This window comes from Medicago truncatula, chromosome 4, assembly GCF_003473485.1.
Source record: "Medicago truncatula cultivar Jemalong A17 chromosome 4, MtrunA17r5.0-ANR, whole genome shotgun sequence".
Taxonomy (NCBI): domain Eukaryota; kingdom Viridiplantae; phylum Streptophyta; class Magnoliopsida; order Fabales; family Fabaceae; genus Medicago; species Medicago truncatula.
In genome coordinates, this window is record NC_053045.1 from 15,511,943 (window position 1) to 15,529,818 (window position 17,876).

At 36.0% G+C, this 17,876-nt stretch overlaps 1 protein-coding gene across 1 annotated transcript; it reads right to left on the reverse strand.

The window, feature by feature from the left end:
- Positions 1-2,845: 2,845 nt before the first annotated feature.
- Positions 2,846-7,935, reverse strand: LOC25479594 (protein RETICULATA-RELATED 4, chloroplastic). Its single transcript, XM_013587990.3, has 8 exons — positions 7,257-7,935; positions 4,997-5,065; positions 4,757-4,888; positions 4,581-4,634; positions 4,453-4,497; positions 3,583-3,722; positions 3,318-3,443; positions 2,846-3,220 (listed from the first exon to the last, which is right to left on the reverse strand). The coding sequence occupies exons 1-8, from the start codon at positions 7,785-7,787 to the stop codon at positions 3,172-3,174; spliced, it is 1,146 nt and encodes a 381-aa protein (XP_013443444.1). The 5' UTR covers positions 7,788-7,935; the 3' UTR covers positions 2,846-3,171.
- Positions 7,936-17,876: the final 9,941 nt, after the last annotated feature.

Sequence of the window (17,876 nt, forward strand, 5' to 3'; positions counted from 1 at the left end):
GTCCTTGTTACGAGTCATTATTATTTGTATGCATGTGTAGTGCGTGGAGCATCCGGAGTCGGAAGATCATCTTTTTGCAAAATGTATGTTTACCGAGTCGATTTGGTATGACATCTTTAATTAGTTTAGGGTTTCGACAGTTCTTTCAGGAGACTCGTTTGTTTTGCTTCAAAGATTTAATTTTGTTCTTCTTTATGGAAAGGGTGGTGATGAAAGGTCTCTTACTTGTTTGTCATTTGATTTTATGGTCGATTTAGAAAGTTAGGAACAATCGAATTTTTGCCTCAATGTCAGTTTTGGTTGGAGAGGTGGTCAACTCAATCAAATGGTTGTAGTGGTGGTGGCTCTTAACTAAAAGCAAGGTGTTCACTTGTTTATTCTACAAGTGGAGTTTTCCCTCTAAATTGAATTGAATTCTATATAACTCTTGTAGTGGGTGGTCTCATCTCGGTTTAAATGGATAGAGTACTACTTGTACTTCATCTATTCCTTTAAGTCTAGTATTAATTGTACATCATTTTTAACTATGATTCAACAAATTTTAATTTGTTGAATCATATAAGAAAACATGTTTTGTTTGCTGAGGGGATGATAGACCTTTTTTGTTGAGGGTAGCTCGCCAAAGAGATTGGATCAACTTTTTGCATCTCTCCCGACTATTTTATATCTCTATCTCTCTAATCATCATCTTTTTTTTTTGTTTCTCTTTCTTTACACTCGCAAAACCACAACTGCACTTTTTCCCAACAAAAGGTCATCCAAATCCCTCACCAAGAGACCTTTCACTCACTTGTCTTCATTTGTTTTTTGTTGGTAAGAATACTCCGGTCGACAATATATACACAAAAAGCAAAGAACAAGATAATTGAAGTTCAAAGATTATTGAAGTTCAAAGAACAAGATAATCATTATTCATCCAAAACAAACTTAACAAGATTAACAGACACATTTCCTCTAAAAAAAAAGATTAATAGACACGTATAGTAGAGATGGTACATACTTATTTCACTGATTTTCTTCTTCTCTTTTTCTTTTTCTCTCCTATTCTTACCAATACTCCTCTATATATATAAAAAAAAGTATTACAGATTAGGGTAGAATTCAAAATATTTGTTATTTGTTTTACAATTTTATCTTAATAGAAAAAATACCTACATCATCATTGCTATCTAGGGTAAATGAAACAGATTGTATAAATTTTTAAAACTTGCCTTAAATATATTTTATTATATTTTAAAAAATATTCAAATCAAATCTATCCTCGATTAAAATGATTTAAATCAATCCAAATAAAATCTTGTTTTTATTTTTTTACGTTTTGAAAAAAAACGTAAAAATCATTTTTATATTCTCCTAAAATTCAAATATGCCCTACATATTATTTTTATTATTTAAAAAAAAAATCAAGGATGTGATTATATACAGAATTAGGTGTACAACATCTTTTTTTTTGGTAGTGTTACAAAGTAACGAGGAAAAAAGAAAAGAAAAAAGAGGGAGAGAAAAAACTAAATTCCAAGCTTATCTCTTATAATGAGAGATTCCATGTCAGGTGGAGGACAGTTCCAGTGAGCAGAGCACCTTGCATGTGATTCTTCCTTAGCCATAAAGTCTGCACACATATTTTGTTCCCTAAAAACATGCAACAATGTTGTATTACCATTTCCATGTAAAACATCTCTAATATGAAGGATGTCAGCAACATAAATGTGCAAGGTATGATCACGACCATCAATAATCAGGTCACCTACTTCCAAACAATCACTCTCACAAATAATGTTCACATAGCCTTTCAGACTACAAAAATCAAGACCTATCTGAATAACACGTAACTCAGCTAATAACAAATCACCTCCAGCTTCATAGTGAGAAAAACCAGCTATCCAATCTCCATCGTGATTGCAAACAACACCACCAACACCTAAACAACCCAAATCTTCTAGAAAACTACCATCAATATTGAGTTTAAGTGTATCTTCCAGGGGGTGGGGGATCCAATGAGCTAAGAGGCGTAAATCAAAAGCTAAAATAAAATCTTATTTTTAAAACTCCATCACGCCAAAATAAGAGTCAAGTTTTATATTGACTTAAATATTTTTTAAAACGCCATCAATATAAAACTTGACTTAAATATTTTTATATTGTATTTAAAAAATATTCAAATCAAATATATCCTTAATTGAGAAGATTTAAATCAGCCAAAATAAAATCTTATCTTTATTTAATTTCGTTTTCGATCCGCGTAAATCAAAAGCTAATTTTCTTTCTAAATTAAAGGATTTGATTATGTAAGAGGAAGCTTTAACACAACGGTAAAATCATTATCACGGTGACCGAAAGAACATAAGTTCAAGTCATGAAAACCTATTTATCTTTGGGAGTTCATTAATCACTTAGTTCAATCTCTATCTTTATCAATAGTTTTTCTCTTTCTCTGATTCTCACACTCTTTCTCATTTGGTTTTTCTCTTTAAAAACACCAAATATGTTTTTGTTGAACTAAAATACATTAAATATCTTGCATCAAAAAAATACATTAAAAATATCAATCTTCTTTTTGTGCATTGTCTTATTACCTGTTTGATCTTCGTAAACTTGGACCTTGTCATTGTTTCCCATGAATATTTTGTATATTGTCTTAACTGACAAATCTCTTGTGAGGAAGTGGCAAATAAACGTATAACCAAACACATACTTAATTCATTGATCGATTAAAGTCAATCAACATTTTCTTTTTCACATTGGATCATAATCAAACGATGAGGTTTCTGGCAAATGTGACGAAAACAAAACTAATGGGAAGAGAAACAATGTGAAGAAAAGGACATTAGAGAAGAGAAGAAAGTGTTTTCAATCAAAGTAATTTCAGCAGAAACAATATACACGCACAAAAGTAATCGACACTCAGACTATCGCAAAAAAAAAAAAAAAAGCAACTGTCCTTTATCTCATATTGCAGATTCCTGCTAGCAATGTTGATGGATCTTTAACCTTCACTAGCCATTATGTATGGTGATAACTAAAGACTCTTGGAGCTTGATTTTACAATTAACTACGCTCTCAAGAGCATTAAAAAATACAACACACCAACACTATGGATTTTCAATCATGAATCAACATACAACATTCGACCCGATTGATTTCATGACACAATATCTTGCAATTGAAACCTTAATCCCTTATCTTCTGGACTCCAACCCAGCGAGCATAATCCACCCACCTATTCATGCGAAGATTCATGTAACAAATAATGAGGATAGAACACGAAGCAAATATACTAAATTATTTAGACATATAGGTTAAATCGATAATCTTACAGTAGCGAGCCCAAGAAAGTGTTTCCGGTTCTAACAGCAAAGCAGATTGCACTTAACATGAGCTTGTTCTGGTGCAGCAAAGGATCTAAAATCCGTTGTTCGATAATTCCAGCTAGAATTTGATACCTGGTAGCGATCGGAGACAGTTTAATTACAAAAAAAGTTAATTTTGAAGCTTTTTGTAGTGTTTATTATGCATTATTGAGGTTGCAAAACCAAATTAATTTTGAAGTTTTTTTTATAGTAAATCGCATGGTAAAATTACCTTAAGTTGCTAGATACTGCCATGTAAACCCCATAGGCAACACTCGTTGATAATACTGGTACTTCTTCAGCCTCGTCAGCAAAAGATTTATCAACAACCTTCCGCGCATTAATCAATGCATTTGTTACACCAGTTCCAATCTGAAAAGACAAGTCATGCAGTCATCCCATTGATGCATGCATATATTACAAATCTACAATTATATACCAATTATTACATGGCGAGATAGATCTCCGAGACAGTGAGTTAAGCATAAGCCTGGCATTTTAGGGGAACAAGCATGACTTGACCTCAAAGGAAGATAATATTAAAAACACAATCATACCAAATTTGTGTTCTCCAATCAATTGTATTGCATCACTTATAGGGAAGTAGAGAGAGGCAGCTAGCTAATTTCCAAAGTAAGCAGTGACAATGTTCCTATCTTTAGTTACCGTGAAAACTGCTTAGTCTAATTATCTTAGTTTAATTATATATATAATGAATACGGTATATGGATTCAATTTTTTAATCTCATATACCAAAGCAACAAAAAGCGAAAAGGTTAACACAAACTGTATTACCCTACAGTCCTACTATATAGTAGTCAACATGAGTGCAAAATATGGAATCCACGACTTTTTACATCTGTTATATTGCAACTGATAGAGAAAGCAATGCAGTGACCTTTTTGAAAATCTATGCAACGTTTTCACATTGGTTGAAAAGTTAACTGAAGTAAAAGTGTGTCACGTATAAAAACAACACCAGCTCTTTTGTTTTGAAGTTCATAACAAGAGCAGGTAAAAACAACATAATGGCATTGGAAAGGGTCTGGATTTAGTTCACTTAGAAATTAAAAGCTAGTGTATATGTTAGAATGTTAAATACCAGTGATGCACCAGTCCCAACTGCAAATAGCTTAGCTCCGTTCCGCTGCAGAAGAGATGATTATGACTTAAAACATTCAAATTCAAAAATATGATATAATAACTTAATTTCTTATATGCAATACATACCACAATAGCACCTATTCTCTGTATAAGGGAATATGATGTTCCAGCCAAAGCCACCTGTTAAGTGTTGACAAAGTTATACACAATCGCACAAAAACATAATGCCAATATATATATATATATATCCAAGCATGAAAAAGTAAAATAAACAAAAGCAGATTAAGAGTTCAGTTGTTAACCTGAAAAGCATTTTCAGGGCAGCCGAAGAAGAATTTAGCAATAAGTCCAGCACTGACGGAAGGTGGTGGTCGAAGAGAAACGGTCGGAGCAGGAAGCCACACAAGCATAAAATCTGCTACAATGGCCATTACCTATTAATAATTAAATTAAATAATAAAAACGTGATTATTATAAAATATAATCTGGAATGGACTTGCAATGAGACTCAAACAATATATAAACAAAAATATATAGCATACCACATCAGCGCAAACAAAATCAAGTTCTTTGGTAAAGTTTTCTTTTCGCTTCTCCAACTCCGCAGCAGTCTGAGATGTAAACACAATATTCATTACAAATGACCAGAAAATTCTATAGATTAACAAGGAAAATAACTGCTCCCTCCGTTGCCAATTATAAGCAAATTTAACTTTTTAAGTTCATTCAATCAATGATGTATGTGGTCCATAATATGAACCACATACATCATTAATTGAATGAACCTAAAAAGTCAAATTTGCTTATAATTGGAAACGGAGTACAATTTTCTAGATGTGACAGGTTTGGTTCAGAACATAATGTATTGTATCAAAGACTTCAGTTGTTAAAGCCAGTTTGGATTAGCTTGTAGCTGAATGGAGATTTTCTATCAAAATAAGCTGTCCTTATAATTTAAATATGTTTATGATGGATGGTGCCGTTGGTTAATAAATTCAGTTTTTTTCTTTTTCTAATATTTCTTTTTCCGAAAGTACTTCAGAGTTTCTATTTAAACTGGCTCTTTTTGCATGTGTTCAAACTTTCCTCTAACCATTAACAACTTCAATGTTACCAAAAGATATTTGATAAATATTTTTTCTCTTTACCATCCTCTGTTTCCCGTTCAAGACCCAATAATATGTTTTACTATTGTTTAAAACAAAAGTTCATATCATAAAACAAAAGTTCCACTTATATATATTTTCAATGATTCAACCTGATATAAAAACAAAATTTGTAAGGACTAATCTCTGCTGAAGAATTTGGATGGCCAGTTGGCCACCTTTAGTAGAGTCTCCCCTCCCAACCATGTTTTATCCATCCACAGGGTTCAAGTCCGATACCTTAATCAAGGAATCCAAATTCAATTGCATTGGGAGTGGGACTAATGTTGGTAAAAAGACAAAATTTGCCCCTAAGTAAATAAGCATATATGACTATCATCATTCATCAGGGTGAATTTGAAAGGCCAAACAATACCTATGTTAAAATATGTTTTTACAAGATGTAATATATTACATTTTTTTTTTGCAGGAATATATGAAATGTTATATTTAGTTTGACAAGAACCTAGCAGTGAAAGTCACACACACCAAGTACTGAGAGCGGGGAATTGCCAGTACCAGCCCCAACTTATGAAATGTCCATGGAGCTAGCAACGCAGTTGTACTTACGGGACTGACTCATATTATTATTTGTCGTTTTAGAATAACAATGCCAATGGGGTTGGGTCTAGCAAAACGGACTAGACTCACATATTTAGTGCTCGACACGCCTCAAATAAGATTCACTCCAACTAAGGTAACGTATGTGAAACTAAGTAAAGAATAACTAACACATTTATTGTAAAAACAAAGAACTAATGAACTAACAGTTATCTTTTGCTTCAAAAAAAAAAACAGTTACATTTTTCTCTTAATACATTTATTTACCATATATCAGATACCTAAGAGCTACACTAATTAGGATACTTAAATCAACGAAGCTCGTTAAAGTATAAAAATTAGTATACTTGCTAGTTTTACTAAAAAGTGTACATAATCTTAATCGACATTTATTAATTCATGACGGCGAAGCTATCAATGTAGTTATATCTTCATTAGTTTTTATCTCATTGGCAAGTACTATATTTAAGACAATTCACAACACGAGTCCTCCTTTCTGTTGTCAAAATTAGGCATGTCTGTCACGAGTAGATGGAGATTGGCGTATGAGCCATTGGCAATACAAGTCTAATTGCAAACCTACTAACGAAGCAAACACATAACTGATTTAGGAGTGAAGTCGGTGAACGACCAAATTAGCCCATGATTTTGTAGGGCGCTCTCAAATAAGTTTCTGAGATTATAAATATTTCAAGCAGATTCCCAACTTTTACCTGTCAAATTGGTCCATATATTTAACCACTTATTATCAAATTGGTCTATAAATTTAACCACTTACTATCAATTTAGTCTTTATTCTTTAATAAACTATCTAATTTGGTCCCTAACTCTCAAAATGACTAATATGAGTAAAATTTGATAGAGTAAAGTCAATGAACTTTTGAAAAAATGAATAATCTATTTAAGAGTGTCTAACAAAGTCAAAAACAAACTTTGTGCCCAACAAACAATGAGTTACTGACGCAACGCAGCTTGTTGTCGCTTGTCTTCCATACTCTTCGCTCAATTATTAGGAAGAATATCAATCACAAATGACATGACTATCAACATGTAGCACCAAATTGGTACAAAGAAACACAATCAAAATTAACTTAACCTTTGTAAAGATGCCAACACCGCATTCCATGGCAACCTTAGCAAGAAACAAATCATCAGCAAGCAATCTTTCTCTAAACCCTCCAAAATTAAGCAACCATCGAAACACACTTGATTTTTGCAGTTCAAAGAATCTCTTCACAATAGAACCCGGAACTCGTCCCGCTTTAACGGCTTCCGCTAAATCCGCTGGCAAACTCTCCAATGACTTCCCTACCTCCGTAAGTACCAGCAACGCTTCTTCTCTGTTTCGATCCCTATCCTCTGATTCTTCACCATCATCGCCGCCACCATCACCTCCTCCACCGCCTTCTCCTCCGCTTCCGCCACCACTGTTAGTGGATGCATAAATGGCGGTTATGGGAGGACGGGGAGTGAAGAGGCTGTTGGAATGAGAATGTGGACGACGGCGGGAGATGATGGAGAGAGATGGGAGTGGGAGAGATGTTGAAGAAGAGTGGTGGTTATGGGTGGTAAGAGAGAAAGAACGAGGGTGGATGGTGGAGAATGATGATGAAGAAGCCATGGCCATGGGATGGAGTGTGGAGAGATTGGGGTGGACCGACCGTGGAGTGGAGTGGAGAGGAAAGGGAGTTGATCTATGTCTGTCTGTCAGTCACTCATTCTGTCTGTCTTGTCTCTTCAACAAAGATTGTTTATTACCAGACGCCACATGTCTCACTCCACTGTGTTGTATAAATCACTAGACCCTCGTTATTATTTACTTCCCCGTCTCTATATTTAAACATCTATATAACTTTATTTTTGATTTTAAATATAAACTCTTTATCAAATTATTATATGCATTTATTATTATTTTTCTAAACACATCTCTAATTAATATTACTAATTTATTTTAAATTATGAAAAGTTAAATTTAATACACATATAAATAAAGGACAATTTAATAATATTAACACACAAAACAAACACGTTAATTACATTGCTAACTTTTTTTTAAAAATGCAAAGGGAACTTGCATTCATGGACGGAGGAAGTAGTTTTTAAAATTTGTGATTTTGGCCCTCAGCGAATAAAATAACAATTAAAAATTGGATATTTGAATATTTTTTTATGATATTTGTGAAATAATAGAATGATATAAATTACTACTTTAATTATATAATATTATAAATGTATATAATGTTATGATATACTCTCTCTGTTTCTATATTTAAGTACCCTTTTATTAGAGGAAAATGGTACTTATATATAGAGACAGAGGGAATATCAAACTAAAGAAGTATAGAAGAAAGTAAGATGATATATATAAATTTCTTAAATAGTCAAAATTTACATGAATCAAAGGACGGTACATGTGCTAACAAAAAAAAAAAAACAATGTATATACTATCAAAGTTAGTTATCACTATTGCATGTATGAAATGATTTACATAACTATTTTAAGTTAACATTTTAGATAGATAATTTACATTTCTAAGTTGACATATTAGATAGATATTTCAAAAAAAAAAATAGTAAGATATGTGTTTAATATAATTATAGAATAATCGATGGTTTTCTAATTTCTTATAGCACTTTCCTTTGAAATATTTATCACTGTGTTCCGTTGAAATTTTATCGAAGAGAATTTGATGGAAACATATGATGTCTCGTTAAAAACCTTATTAGATAAAACTTATTGGGATAAAAACCAAAATAAAGGAAAAAGAGTACCACATTATACTCTCCCTCAACCAAACATATTAACATTATATGCACGACTGAGCTTAAAGCCAACTTCTTCGCTCCCATTAACAATCGACTTAGGGGGGCTACTATTTCGAACTGGGTTAATGCCCATCCAATCGATGGACCAGGCCGCCCTGACCCACTAGACCGGGTCATCCTAAGTCACTAGCTCATCCGTGGAGACATGTGTCCACATGACAATATTGGCTCATAACACCCTAAGTCATGTGGAGTCTAATATATGATTAAGGCCCAGATCCAATCATAAGGTAGAAAATTGCTTTTCTAACTTCAATAAGTTCCTAATAACACATGGAAAATAGTAAACTGCACCCAGCGACAGTATTACCGCTGCGTTCCTGGTTCAAACAACCAATAGCTTCTCCTTCCCTTTTTCCCCACATTTGAACTTGTTTATACATACCATTTTAAACATATTTTTTCAATCATTTTCATCCAATTTCAAATTCTTTAATTCTAAAACATATAAAAAGTAAAAATAATTTTAACATGATAAAAACAAAACGCAAGAAATAATATAAAAGGTACGAAAATGTCATAGAAATATCACAAGGTACGAAAATGTCATAATAATACATCACCAGCACCATAGTCAAAATGTACATAAAAAAGCCTAATGATAACCAACCATGCTGCCTACGATGCCTATGCCCCATGCGCTGCCAGGCAATCCGATACATAGGGGCAGGACGAGCAGTACTGCCAATCCGGATCATCTTTTGCACAAATTCCTCTGTAGTCATCTCGGCGCTCATGGCCACATCATTATTAGATATCTGCACGACATCCTTGATGATCGTCAATGTGTCAGGCATCTCTCTGGCATGCTCCTCATCTATAAGTTGCTCCCGGTTCGCTGACCTGGGAGGAGATCCTTCATCCGTTGGGATAATCCGAGGGTGAGAGACTTTGACATACCAAGCCAGGCTCATGATGCCATACTCTCTCACACCTCTCTCCCCAATCAGTGTAGCACCAAAGACGAGGGTCTTTGAACACAGTAGCCACCATCTCCGCAGGAATCTCAGGGACATCTGACAGATGTCTGGGGATGTCCAGTATATACCCAAAGGGCCTCTTCACCCGCTCAGGTAAATGATGGTACACCATCTCCTTCCTGCACATCAGCCATCGTGAGTAAGTGCAAATAATCTGAAAAGGGCGCACCGCTCTCTTATCATCATATGCAGACCACTTCGCGTCATCCACCTCTAAGCGATCTAGGAGTCGGCGGTAATGGTGCACAATTGAATGCCCTCTGCTAGTAAGCCATCTCCCGGCACATGGTCTCTCCGGCTTCTGGCTCTTATTAGGCTTCCTTGGGTACGGACTGGAAAATGCTCCAAAATCCATCCCTGCGAAAAAAATAATACACAAAATTAAATCCTAAATAAATCTAACAAAATGATAAATAAATTATAAAAACTTCAACAATATATTAAAATAAAATCCTAAATAAATGTAGACGAACTAAGAAAGAAAATAATCTAAGATAATGATAAAAAAAAAAAAAATTGAATATGTTACCATAAGAAGCGTCACACATCCAGCCATCGTCTTATTACACATACGGACATAATCATCGAGATGATCATATAGATAAGCTAAAGTCATCCCTCCTCATGACCACTTCCCAATCACATTCAAGTCCACCATACAATCAAGATATATCACGTCCATGTGTCTATTTGTTTTGTTAGTGAACAGCATACTACCGACAAGATATAGAAGAAAACTCCTCAGACACCAACTCCTTCTCCTATTCCTCTATAGCAGCTCCTCCCTCGTCTGTGGGTCCTCCAGTCGTCTAGCTTCTGTCAAGTGCTCCTCATAAAGCCGCTTTAGTGCGGGATAACTAATATGAGCCTCATACTCCCTCTTTGACGCAGCACGAGCAACAACATCTGACATGCCCAACAACCTAGTCATCAATGTAATCCCATTGTCCCAATCCACTACCGCGTCATGGTCCACCATTCGGCCCTCAATCGGAAGGTGGAGGAGATTAGACACATCGTCCAAAGTGATCGTTATCTCCCTCACAGGTAGATGAAAACTACTAGTTGCAGAGAGCACATATCATGGAATGGGTCACACTCGAATACTCGGTGTATATCAGATCATGTAAGCCAAACGCCTCCACAGGATCCGAAAAACCACCTAAAATTCTCCTCCAACTTAGAAAGCTCTCTCACCTTTCTCGCTGAATTTACACTACATACTCCTTATCATGCCACATCTGAAAATCAAATCAATTATCACTTTAAATCACCTAAAACTAAATCAATAACATTTAATACTTTAGAACTAAATCACCTAAAACTATTAACATTTAATAAAACTTTTTAACATTTAAATCACTAAAGAATTTAAAGAATTTAATAAAACATTTGAACATTTAAATCACTAAAGAATTTAACATTTAATAAAAAATTTAAAAAATTAAAACACTTACATTTTTATCATTCACCCAAAGAGGGATCGCCACGTGCTTCACGTAGTTGGACATCAATGTCGTGTCCCAAGGACTTCCAGGAAAGGGAGGCCCTACAATAGGCACATCATGTGCCACCTCATCACGGTCACGACGTTGCCCAGGCTTGGGCTCAGGCTCAGGTGCAGGCGCATGTTGTAACACCCACTTTCGTTTAATCGTTTATTTAATCGAGTTTAGGTGATTATATTATAATTATATAATATATGCATGATTTTGGTATGTTTTGATGATTTATGATGATTTGATCGATGACGTGATGAGTTATGAGTTTTGGAAGATTTGATAAGGATATGAGAATTATTTTATTGTTAAATAAAATAAAGATTTGAAAATAATATAAAATATTTAGTTAAGGGCTGTTTTGATATTTTAGATAGTTTTGGGGGAGAAAGTGAGATAAGATAAGTAATTAAGAAGAGGTATATAAAGGTTAGACCTAGTTTTAGAAAAACATTGTACGTGCGACTGTTTTGGAGAAAAAGGGAGAAAAAGCCAAGTCTAGAGAAACCAAGGAAGAGTGCTGCGATTTTCTTCATACAAGGTAAGGGTGAGACTAATAATTCAATAACGTTGATTGCTGTAATTCTGATGATTAATTGGCAAAGTTAGGATTGATTTAGAAAAGTTTTGGAAGTAGGTCAAAACCCTAAAAATTGATGATCAAACGGTAAAACTTGTTTAGATTGATGTAGAAACCGTTCTTTAACCTTAGAACATGTTTAGGATGGATTATGGAATCAAAATTAGGCTTTAAACCATGTTATTTGATGGATTTTCGAGAAAACCCGTAGTCTGCCCGTGCTTCTGTTCATCGCTCGCCACGACGAGGGATGATTCTCGCCTCGCGAGTGATGACCTTCATCGCTCGCCACGCGAGCCCTTTCCCTTTGCCTCGCGAGTTGTTTGGTGCAACTCGCCATGGCGAGCAACCCTTCCTCGCCTCGCGAGCTTAGGCAGAGAGCATGTCATATTTCGTGATTCGACCTTTTTAGTTGGACCTTGAGTGCCTTTGAGTGCCTGAACATACCTAGTATTGATTAGGAATGAATGTAGGATCAGAGGGAACCCAGAACAAGTTTATTTTGGGAGTTGAGTGGTACTCGCCATGGCGAGTAAGAACTCTCGCCTCGCGAGCACAGCCAGGATGCAGTTGCTTGTGGGTTTGTGCGATCTGTGTCGCACGTGTTGATCTAGAGTGAACCCCTAACTAGTAATAAGACCTAATGATGACGTTTAATGCAGTCTGTAGAGTTGTTTAAGTTATGTTAATATTAATTGGACATGAACTAATGTATTGTATATTCATGCAAGATATGAAAGCTTGATAATGATGCAATTTATGTGCTATTGATATAATGATATCATCTCGTTTATGTGACCTGTTTATGCTGCTTCCGTTATTTAACTAAGTGCATAAGTATATGATGAAGTTAGCTCCAAATTATTGGATGCATGTTGATATGTTGATTACGATGTTTTGTTCATAAGTGTCCATGCATAGCATCTCATTGAGCTTAGTCCTCACCACGAATATTAGGAGCTTTGTCCTCCGCACGTTTTATAGGAGCTTTGTCCTCCGCACGATTAAAGTATATTAATACTTATGATGACGATTGGTACCACATGCATATAAGGAGTCTAAGAGCATTGTCGCATTGTCATGATTAAGATGCCTTGTTGATAATGATTGATTACGTGATAAGTGTTTAACAATTATGTGATTTTGTTCATGATAATTGGATATATGATTATGTTATAAATGTTTAGCAATTATGCAATGTTATTTAAGGAATGATTATGATGTTAATTTATGATTCGCAATTACATTGATTAATGTTATTTGATTATGAAATCTCATCCCTTCTGCTTGAAAATGTTGCCCTTCGTATGGGTAAATTGCAGGTGATCGTGCTTAGTGTGCAGTTTGCTTTCGTGAGTTGGCCTTGCCTTCACTGTGTCGTCCTAGGTCGCTCTGATACGTAACGGGATGGGGTTTAATGTTATACATGCTTCATTCTCTTACGTGAGTATCATGTTTATGTTTTATGATGTTGAACAATTATTATGTTTTGTTAAGTTGATTTAACTCATTTGAGATATTTTGATGGGGCCTACGTGCCAAACTGATTTATGACTTCTGAACTAATATTCCGCTGCTATGTTAAGATATTATGTGGAAGTTAAATTATTATTTAACTGTTTTTTGGATTACGTTTCTATGTGATATCCCGTTTATGGTTTTTACTCTGATAAATGTTTAAGAAATTTGTATATTGGGAAAACGGGGTGTTACAATTGGTATCAGAGCAGGTTGGTCCGTCCGGTCAATTAGAGAGTCGTGTCGAGTCTTAGTAATATTTATATTACTATCTTATGTTGTTGTTGCTACTTTTGTAGAATATCAGAAATGGCCGGAAGAAACGATGCTGCGTTAGCTGCTGCTCTACAAGCTGTTGCCCAAGCTGTGGGACAACAACCTAACGCAAATGCTGGTGCGAATGCTGAAGCTAGGATGTTGGAGACTTTCATGAAGAAGAACCCTCCAACTTTCAAAGGACGTTATGACCCTGATGGAGCCCAGACGTGGCTTAAGGAGATTGAGAGGATTTTCCGGGTTATGCAGTGCACTGAGGATCAGAAAGTGCGGTTTGGTACTCATCAGCTAGCTGAGGAAGCTGATGACTGGTGGGTTGCTCTTCTGCCTACCCTTGGGCAGGAGGGAGCTGTTGTGACTTGGGCTGTTTTCAGGAGAGAGTTCCTGAGAAGATACTTTCCGGAAGATGTTCGCGGGAAGAAGGAGATCGAGTTCCTTGAGTTGAAGCAAGGAAACATGTCTGTGACAGAGTATGCTGTCAAGTTCGTGGAGCTGTCAAAGTTCTACCCGCACTATACTGCTGAGAATGCTGAGTTCTCGAGATGCATCAAGTTCGAGAACGGTTTGAGGCCCGACATCAAGAGGGCGATTGGGTACCAACAGCTGAGAGTTTTTCCGGATTTGGTTAATAGCTGCAGGATCTATGAAGAGGATACGAAGGCTCACTACAAGGTAGTGAATGAGAGGAAGGGCAAGGGACAGTAGAGTCGTCCTAAGCCGTACAGTGCCCCCGCTGATAAAGGGAAACAAAAGATGGTCGATGTTAGGCGGCCTAAGAAGAAGGATGCTGCAGAGATTGTGTGTTTCAATTGTGGTGAGAAAGGCCACAAAAGCAACGTCTGCCCTGAGGAAATCAAGAAGTGTGTCCGGTGTGGCAAGAAAGATCATGTTGTAGCTGATTGCAATCGTACGGACATTGTGTGCTTTAATTGCAACGGAGAGGGTCACATTAGTTCATAGTGTACTCAGCCTAAGAGGGCGCCGACTACTGGTAGGGTCTTTGCTTTGACTGGTACGCGGACGGAGAACGAGGATCGTTTGATCAGAGGTACTTGCTATATTAATAATACTCCTTTAGTTGCTATTATTGATACTGGTGCTACGCATTGTTTTATTGCTTTCGATTGTGTTTCTGCTTTGGGTCTTGATTTGTCTGATATGAATGGAGAGATGGTTGTCGAAACTCCAGCTAAGGGTTCGGTTACTACTTCTCTCGTATGTTTGAAATGTCCTTTGTCTATGTTTGGTCGTGATTTCGAAATGGATTTAGTTTGTCTACCTTTGAGCGGTATGGATGTGATTCTTGGTATGAACTGGTTAGAGGTTGAACCATGTTATTTGATGGATTTTCGAGAAAACCCGTAGTCTTCCCGTGCTTCTGTTCATCGCTCGCCACGACGAGTGATGATTCTCGCCTCGCGAGTGATGACCTTCATCGCTCGCCACGCGAGCCCTTTCCCTTCGCCTCGCGAGTTGTTTGGTGCAACTCGCCATGGCGAGCAACCCTTCCTCGCCTCGCGAGCTTAGGCAGAGAGCATGTCATATTTCGTGATTCGACCTTTTTAGTTGGACCTTGAGTGCCTTTGAGTGCCTGAACATACCTAGTATTGATTAGGAATGAATGTAGGATCAGAGGGAACCCAGAACAAGTTTATTTCGGGAGTTGAGTGGTACTCGCCATGGCGAGTAAGAACTCTCGCCTCGCGAGCACAGCCAGGATGCAGTTGCTTGTGGGTTTGTGCGATCTGTGTCGCACGTGTTGATCTAGAGTGAACCCCTAACTAGTAATAAGACCTAATGATGACGTTTAATGCAGTCTGTAGAGTTGTTTAAGTTATGTTGATATTAATTGGACATGAACTAATGTATTGTATATTCATGCAAGATATGAAAGCTTGATAATGATGCAATTTATGTGCTATTGATATAATGATATCATCTCGTTTATGTGACCTGTTTATGCTGCTTCCGTTATTTAACTAAGTGCATAAGTATATGATGAAGTTAGCTCCAAATTATTGGATGCATGTTGATATGTTGATTACGATGTTTTGTTCATAAGTGTCCATGCATAGCATCTCATTGAGCTTAGTCCTCACCACGAATATTAGGAGCTTTGTCCTCCGCACGTTTTATAGGAGCTTTGTCCTCCGCACGATTAAAGTATATTAATACTTATGATGACGATTGGTACCACATGCATATAAGGAGTCTAAGAGCATTGTCGCATTGTCATGATTAAGATGCCTTGTTGATAATGATTGATTACGTGATAAGTGTTTAACAATTATGTGATTTTGTTCATGATAATTGGATATATGATTATGTTATAACTGTTTAGCAATTATGCAATGTTATTTAAGGAATGATTATGATGTTAATTTATGATTCGCAATTACATTGATTAATGTTATTTGATTATGAAATCTCACCCCTTCTGCTTGAAAATGTTGCCCTTCGTATGGGTAACTTGCAGGTGATCATGCTTAGTGTGCAGTTTGCTTTTGTGAGTTGGCCTTGCCTTCACTGTGTCGTCTAGGTCGCTCTGATAGGTAACGGGATGGAGTTTAATGTTATACATGCTTCATTCTCTTACGTGACTATCATGTTTATGTTTTATGATGTTGAACAATTATTATGTTTTGTTAAGTTGATTTAACTCATTTGAGATATTTTGATGGGGCCTACGTGCCAAACTGATTTATGACTTCTGAACTAATATTCTGCTGCTATGTTAAGATATTATGTGGAAGTTAAATTATTATTTAACTATTTTTTTGATTACGTTTCTATGTGATATCCCGTTTATGGTTTTTACTCTGATAAATGTTTAAGAAATTTGTATATTGGGAAAACGGGGTGTTACACATGTACATGATCGTCGTCATCCTCGGCCTCATCATCCTTGCCTTGTGCCATCTACTCTGTCTTATAATACTGAAATGCCTCCTCCTCCGGCTGATAAAACATACCATCCTCCTCCATCCGATCTTATCCATCAAATCTCCTATGTCGGATCAACCACCTGCAAGTAATCCATCTGTGACTGTGAGCCCTCTCCACCTAGCCTCACGTCCCTACGTTTCTGGGTGTTTGGGACATACGGGTTTATCTTCTGCCGCTCCTTCCGATGGCTAGCGATAGTCTCCTGTTTACCGTTGTGCATCCTAGCCTCTCTAATACGCCGCAGCTCCTCGTCCTCCGCCCCAGACATATCTTTGCAAAAAAAAAAAAAAAAAAAAAAAACAGTATATTTAGGCATTTCATCAAAACTATATACTTCAACGGTAAAACAACGTAAGACATTAAACAATGGATCTAACCCTCACATTATATACAACATGAAAATGCAAGTAACATATCACAAAATTAACTTAGGCATTCATCAAACTTAATATAACAAATATACATTCATCAAACTTTATGTAAGATATAACATTATGTCATTCATCAAACTTGCCAAAAAAACAAAAAAAAAAACAAACTTAGAAACATCATAACATATATACCTTACATAATTTAACATATTTGCAAAGAAATAACGCAAAAAAAGCAAAAATGTCTCACTTAGGCATTTCATAAACACCTTAAGTGCATTCTAAATTACTAGCACAATTAGTGTTATTTGAACATCTAAACAACTACATTGTGTCTACACTTACTCTAAACAACAATTCTAGCATAAACAATCCATTACAACATCTAATTCACTCATAATTAGTAATTTTCAAACCTAACCTAAACATTACAATTTTGCTAAAATTATGAAAACTAACACCCTAAACAACCTACATTGTATGTAAATAGGAAGAAAAGAAAAGAGCTTACTTGTGAATTAATTGAAGAAATTGGGCTCAAATTCGTGCTATTGAAGTTTGGAGAAATTTGGAAGAGAGAGTTGTGTTGTGTTTAAGTTTCTAGAAAATGGATTATTGATGTTGCTGGGTAGTTTTAAGTTTTAGATCGCAGCGGTAGTTAATTGTTGTCGGATATACCAACGGTAGTTAACTACCGCTGTGGGCAATTTTGTATTTTCC

Excerpts from the sequence above, each read along its gene's own strand:
- LOC25479594 (XM_013587990.3), bottom strand. The coding sequence starts at position 7,787 with ATGGCCATGGCTTCTTCATCATCATTCTCCACCATCCACCCTCGTTCT. Across the intron at positions 3,723-4,452 it reads TTGGGACTGGTGCATCACTG|ATTGGAACTGGTGTAACAAA; the intron begins GTATTTAACATT and ends TTGTCTTTTCAG. Across the intron at positions 3,444-3,582 it reads GCAGTATCTAGCAACTTAAG|GTATCAAATTCTAGCTGGAA; the intron begins GTAATTTTACCA and ends GATCGCTACCAG.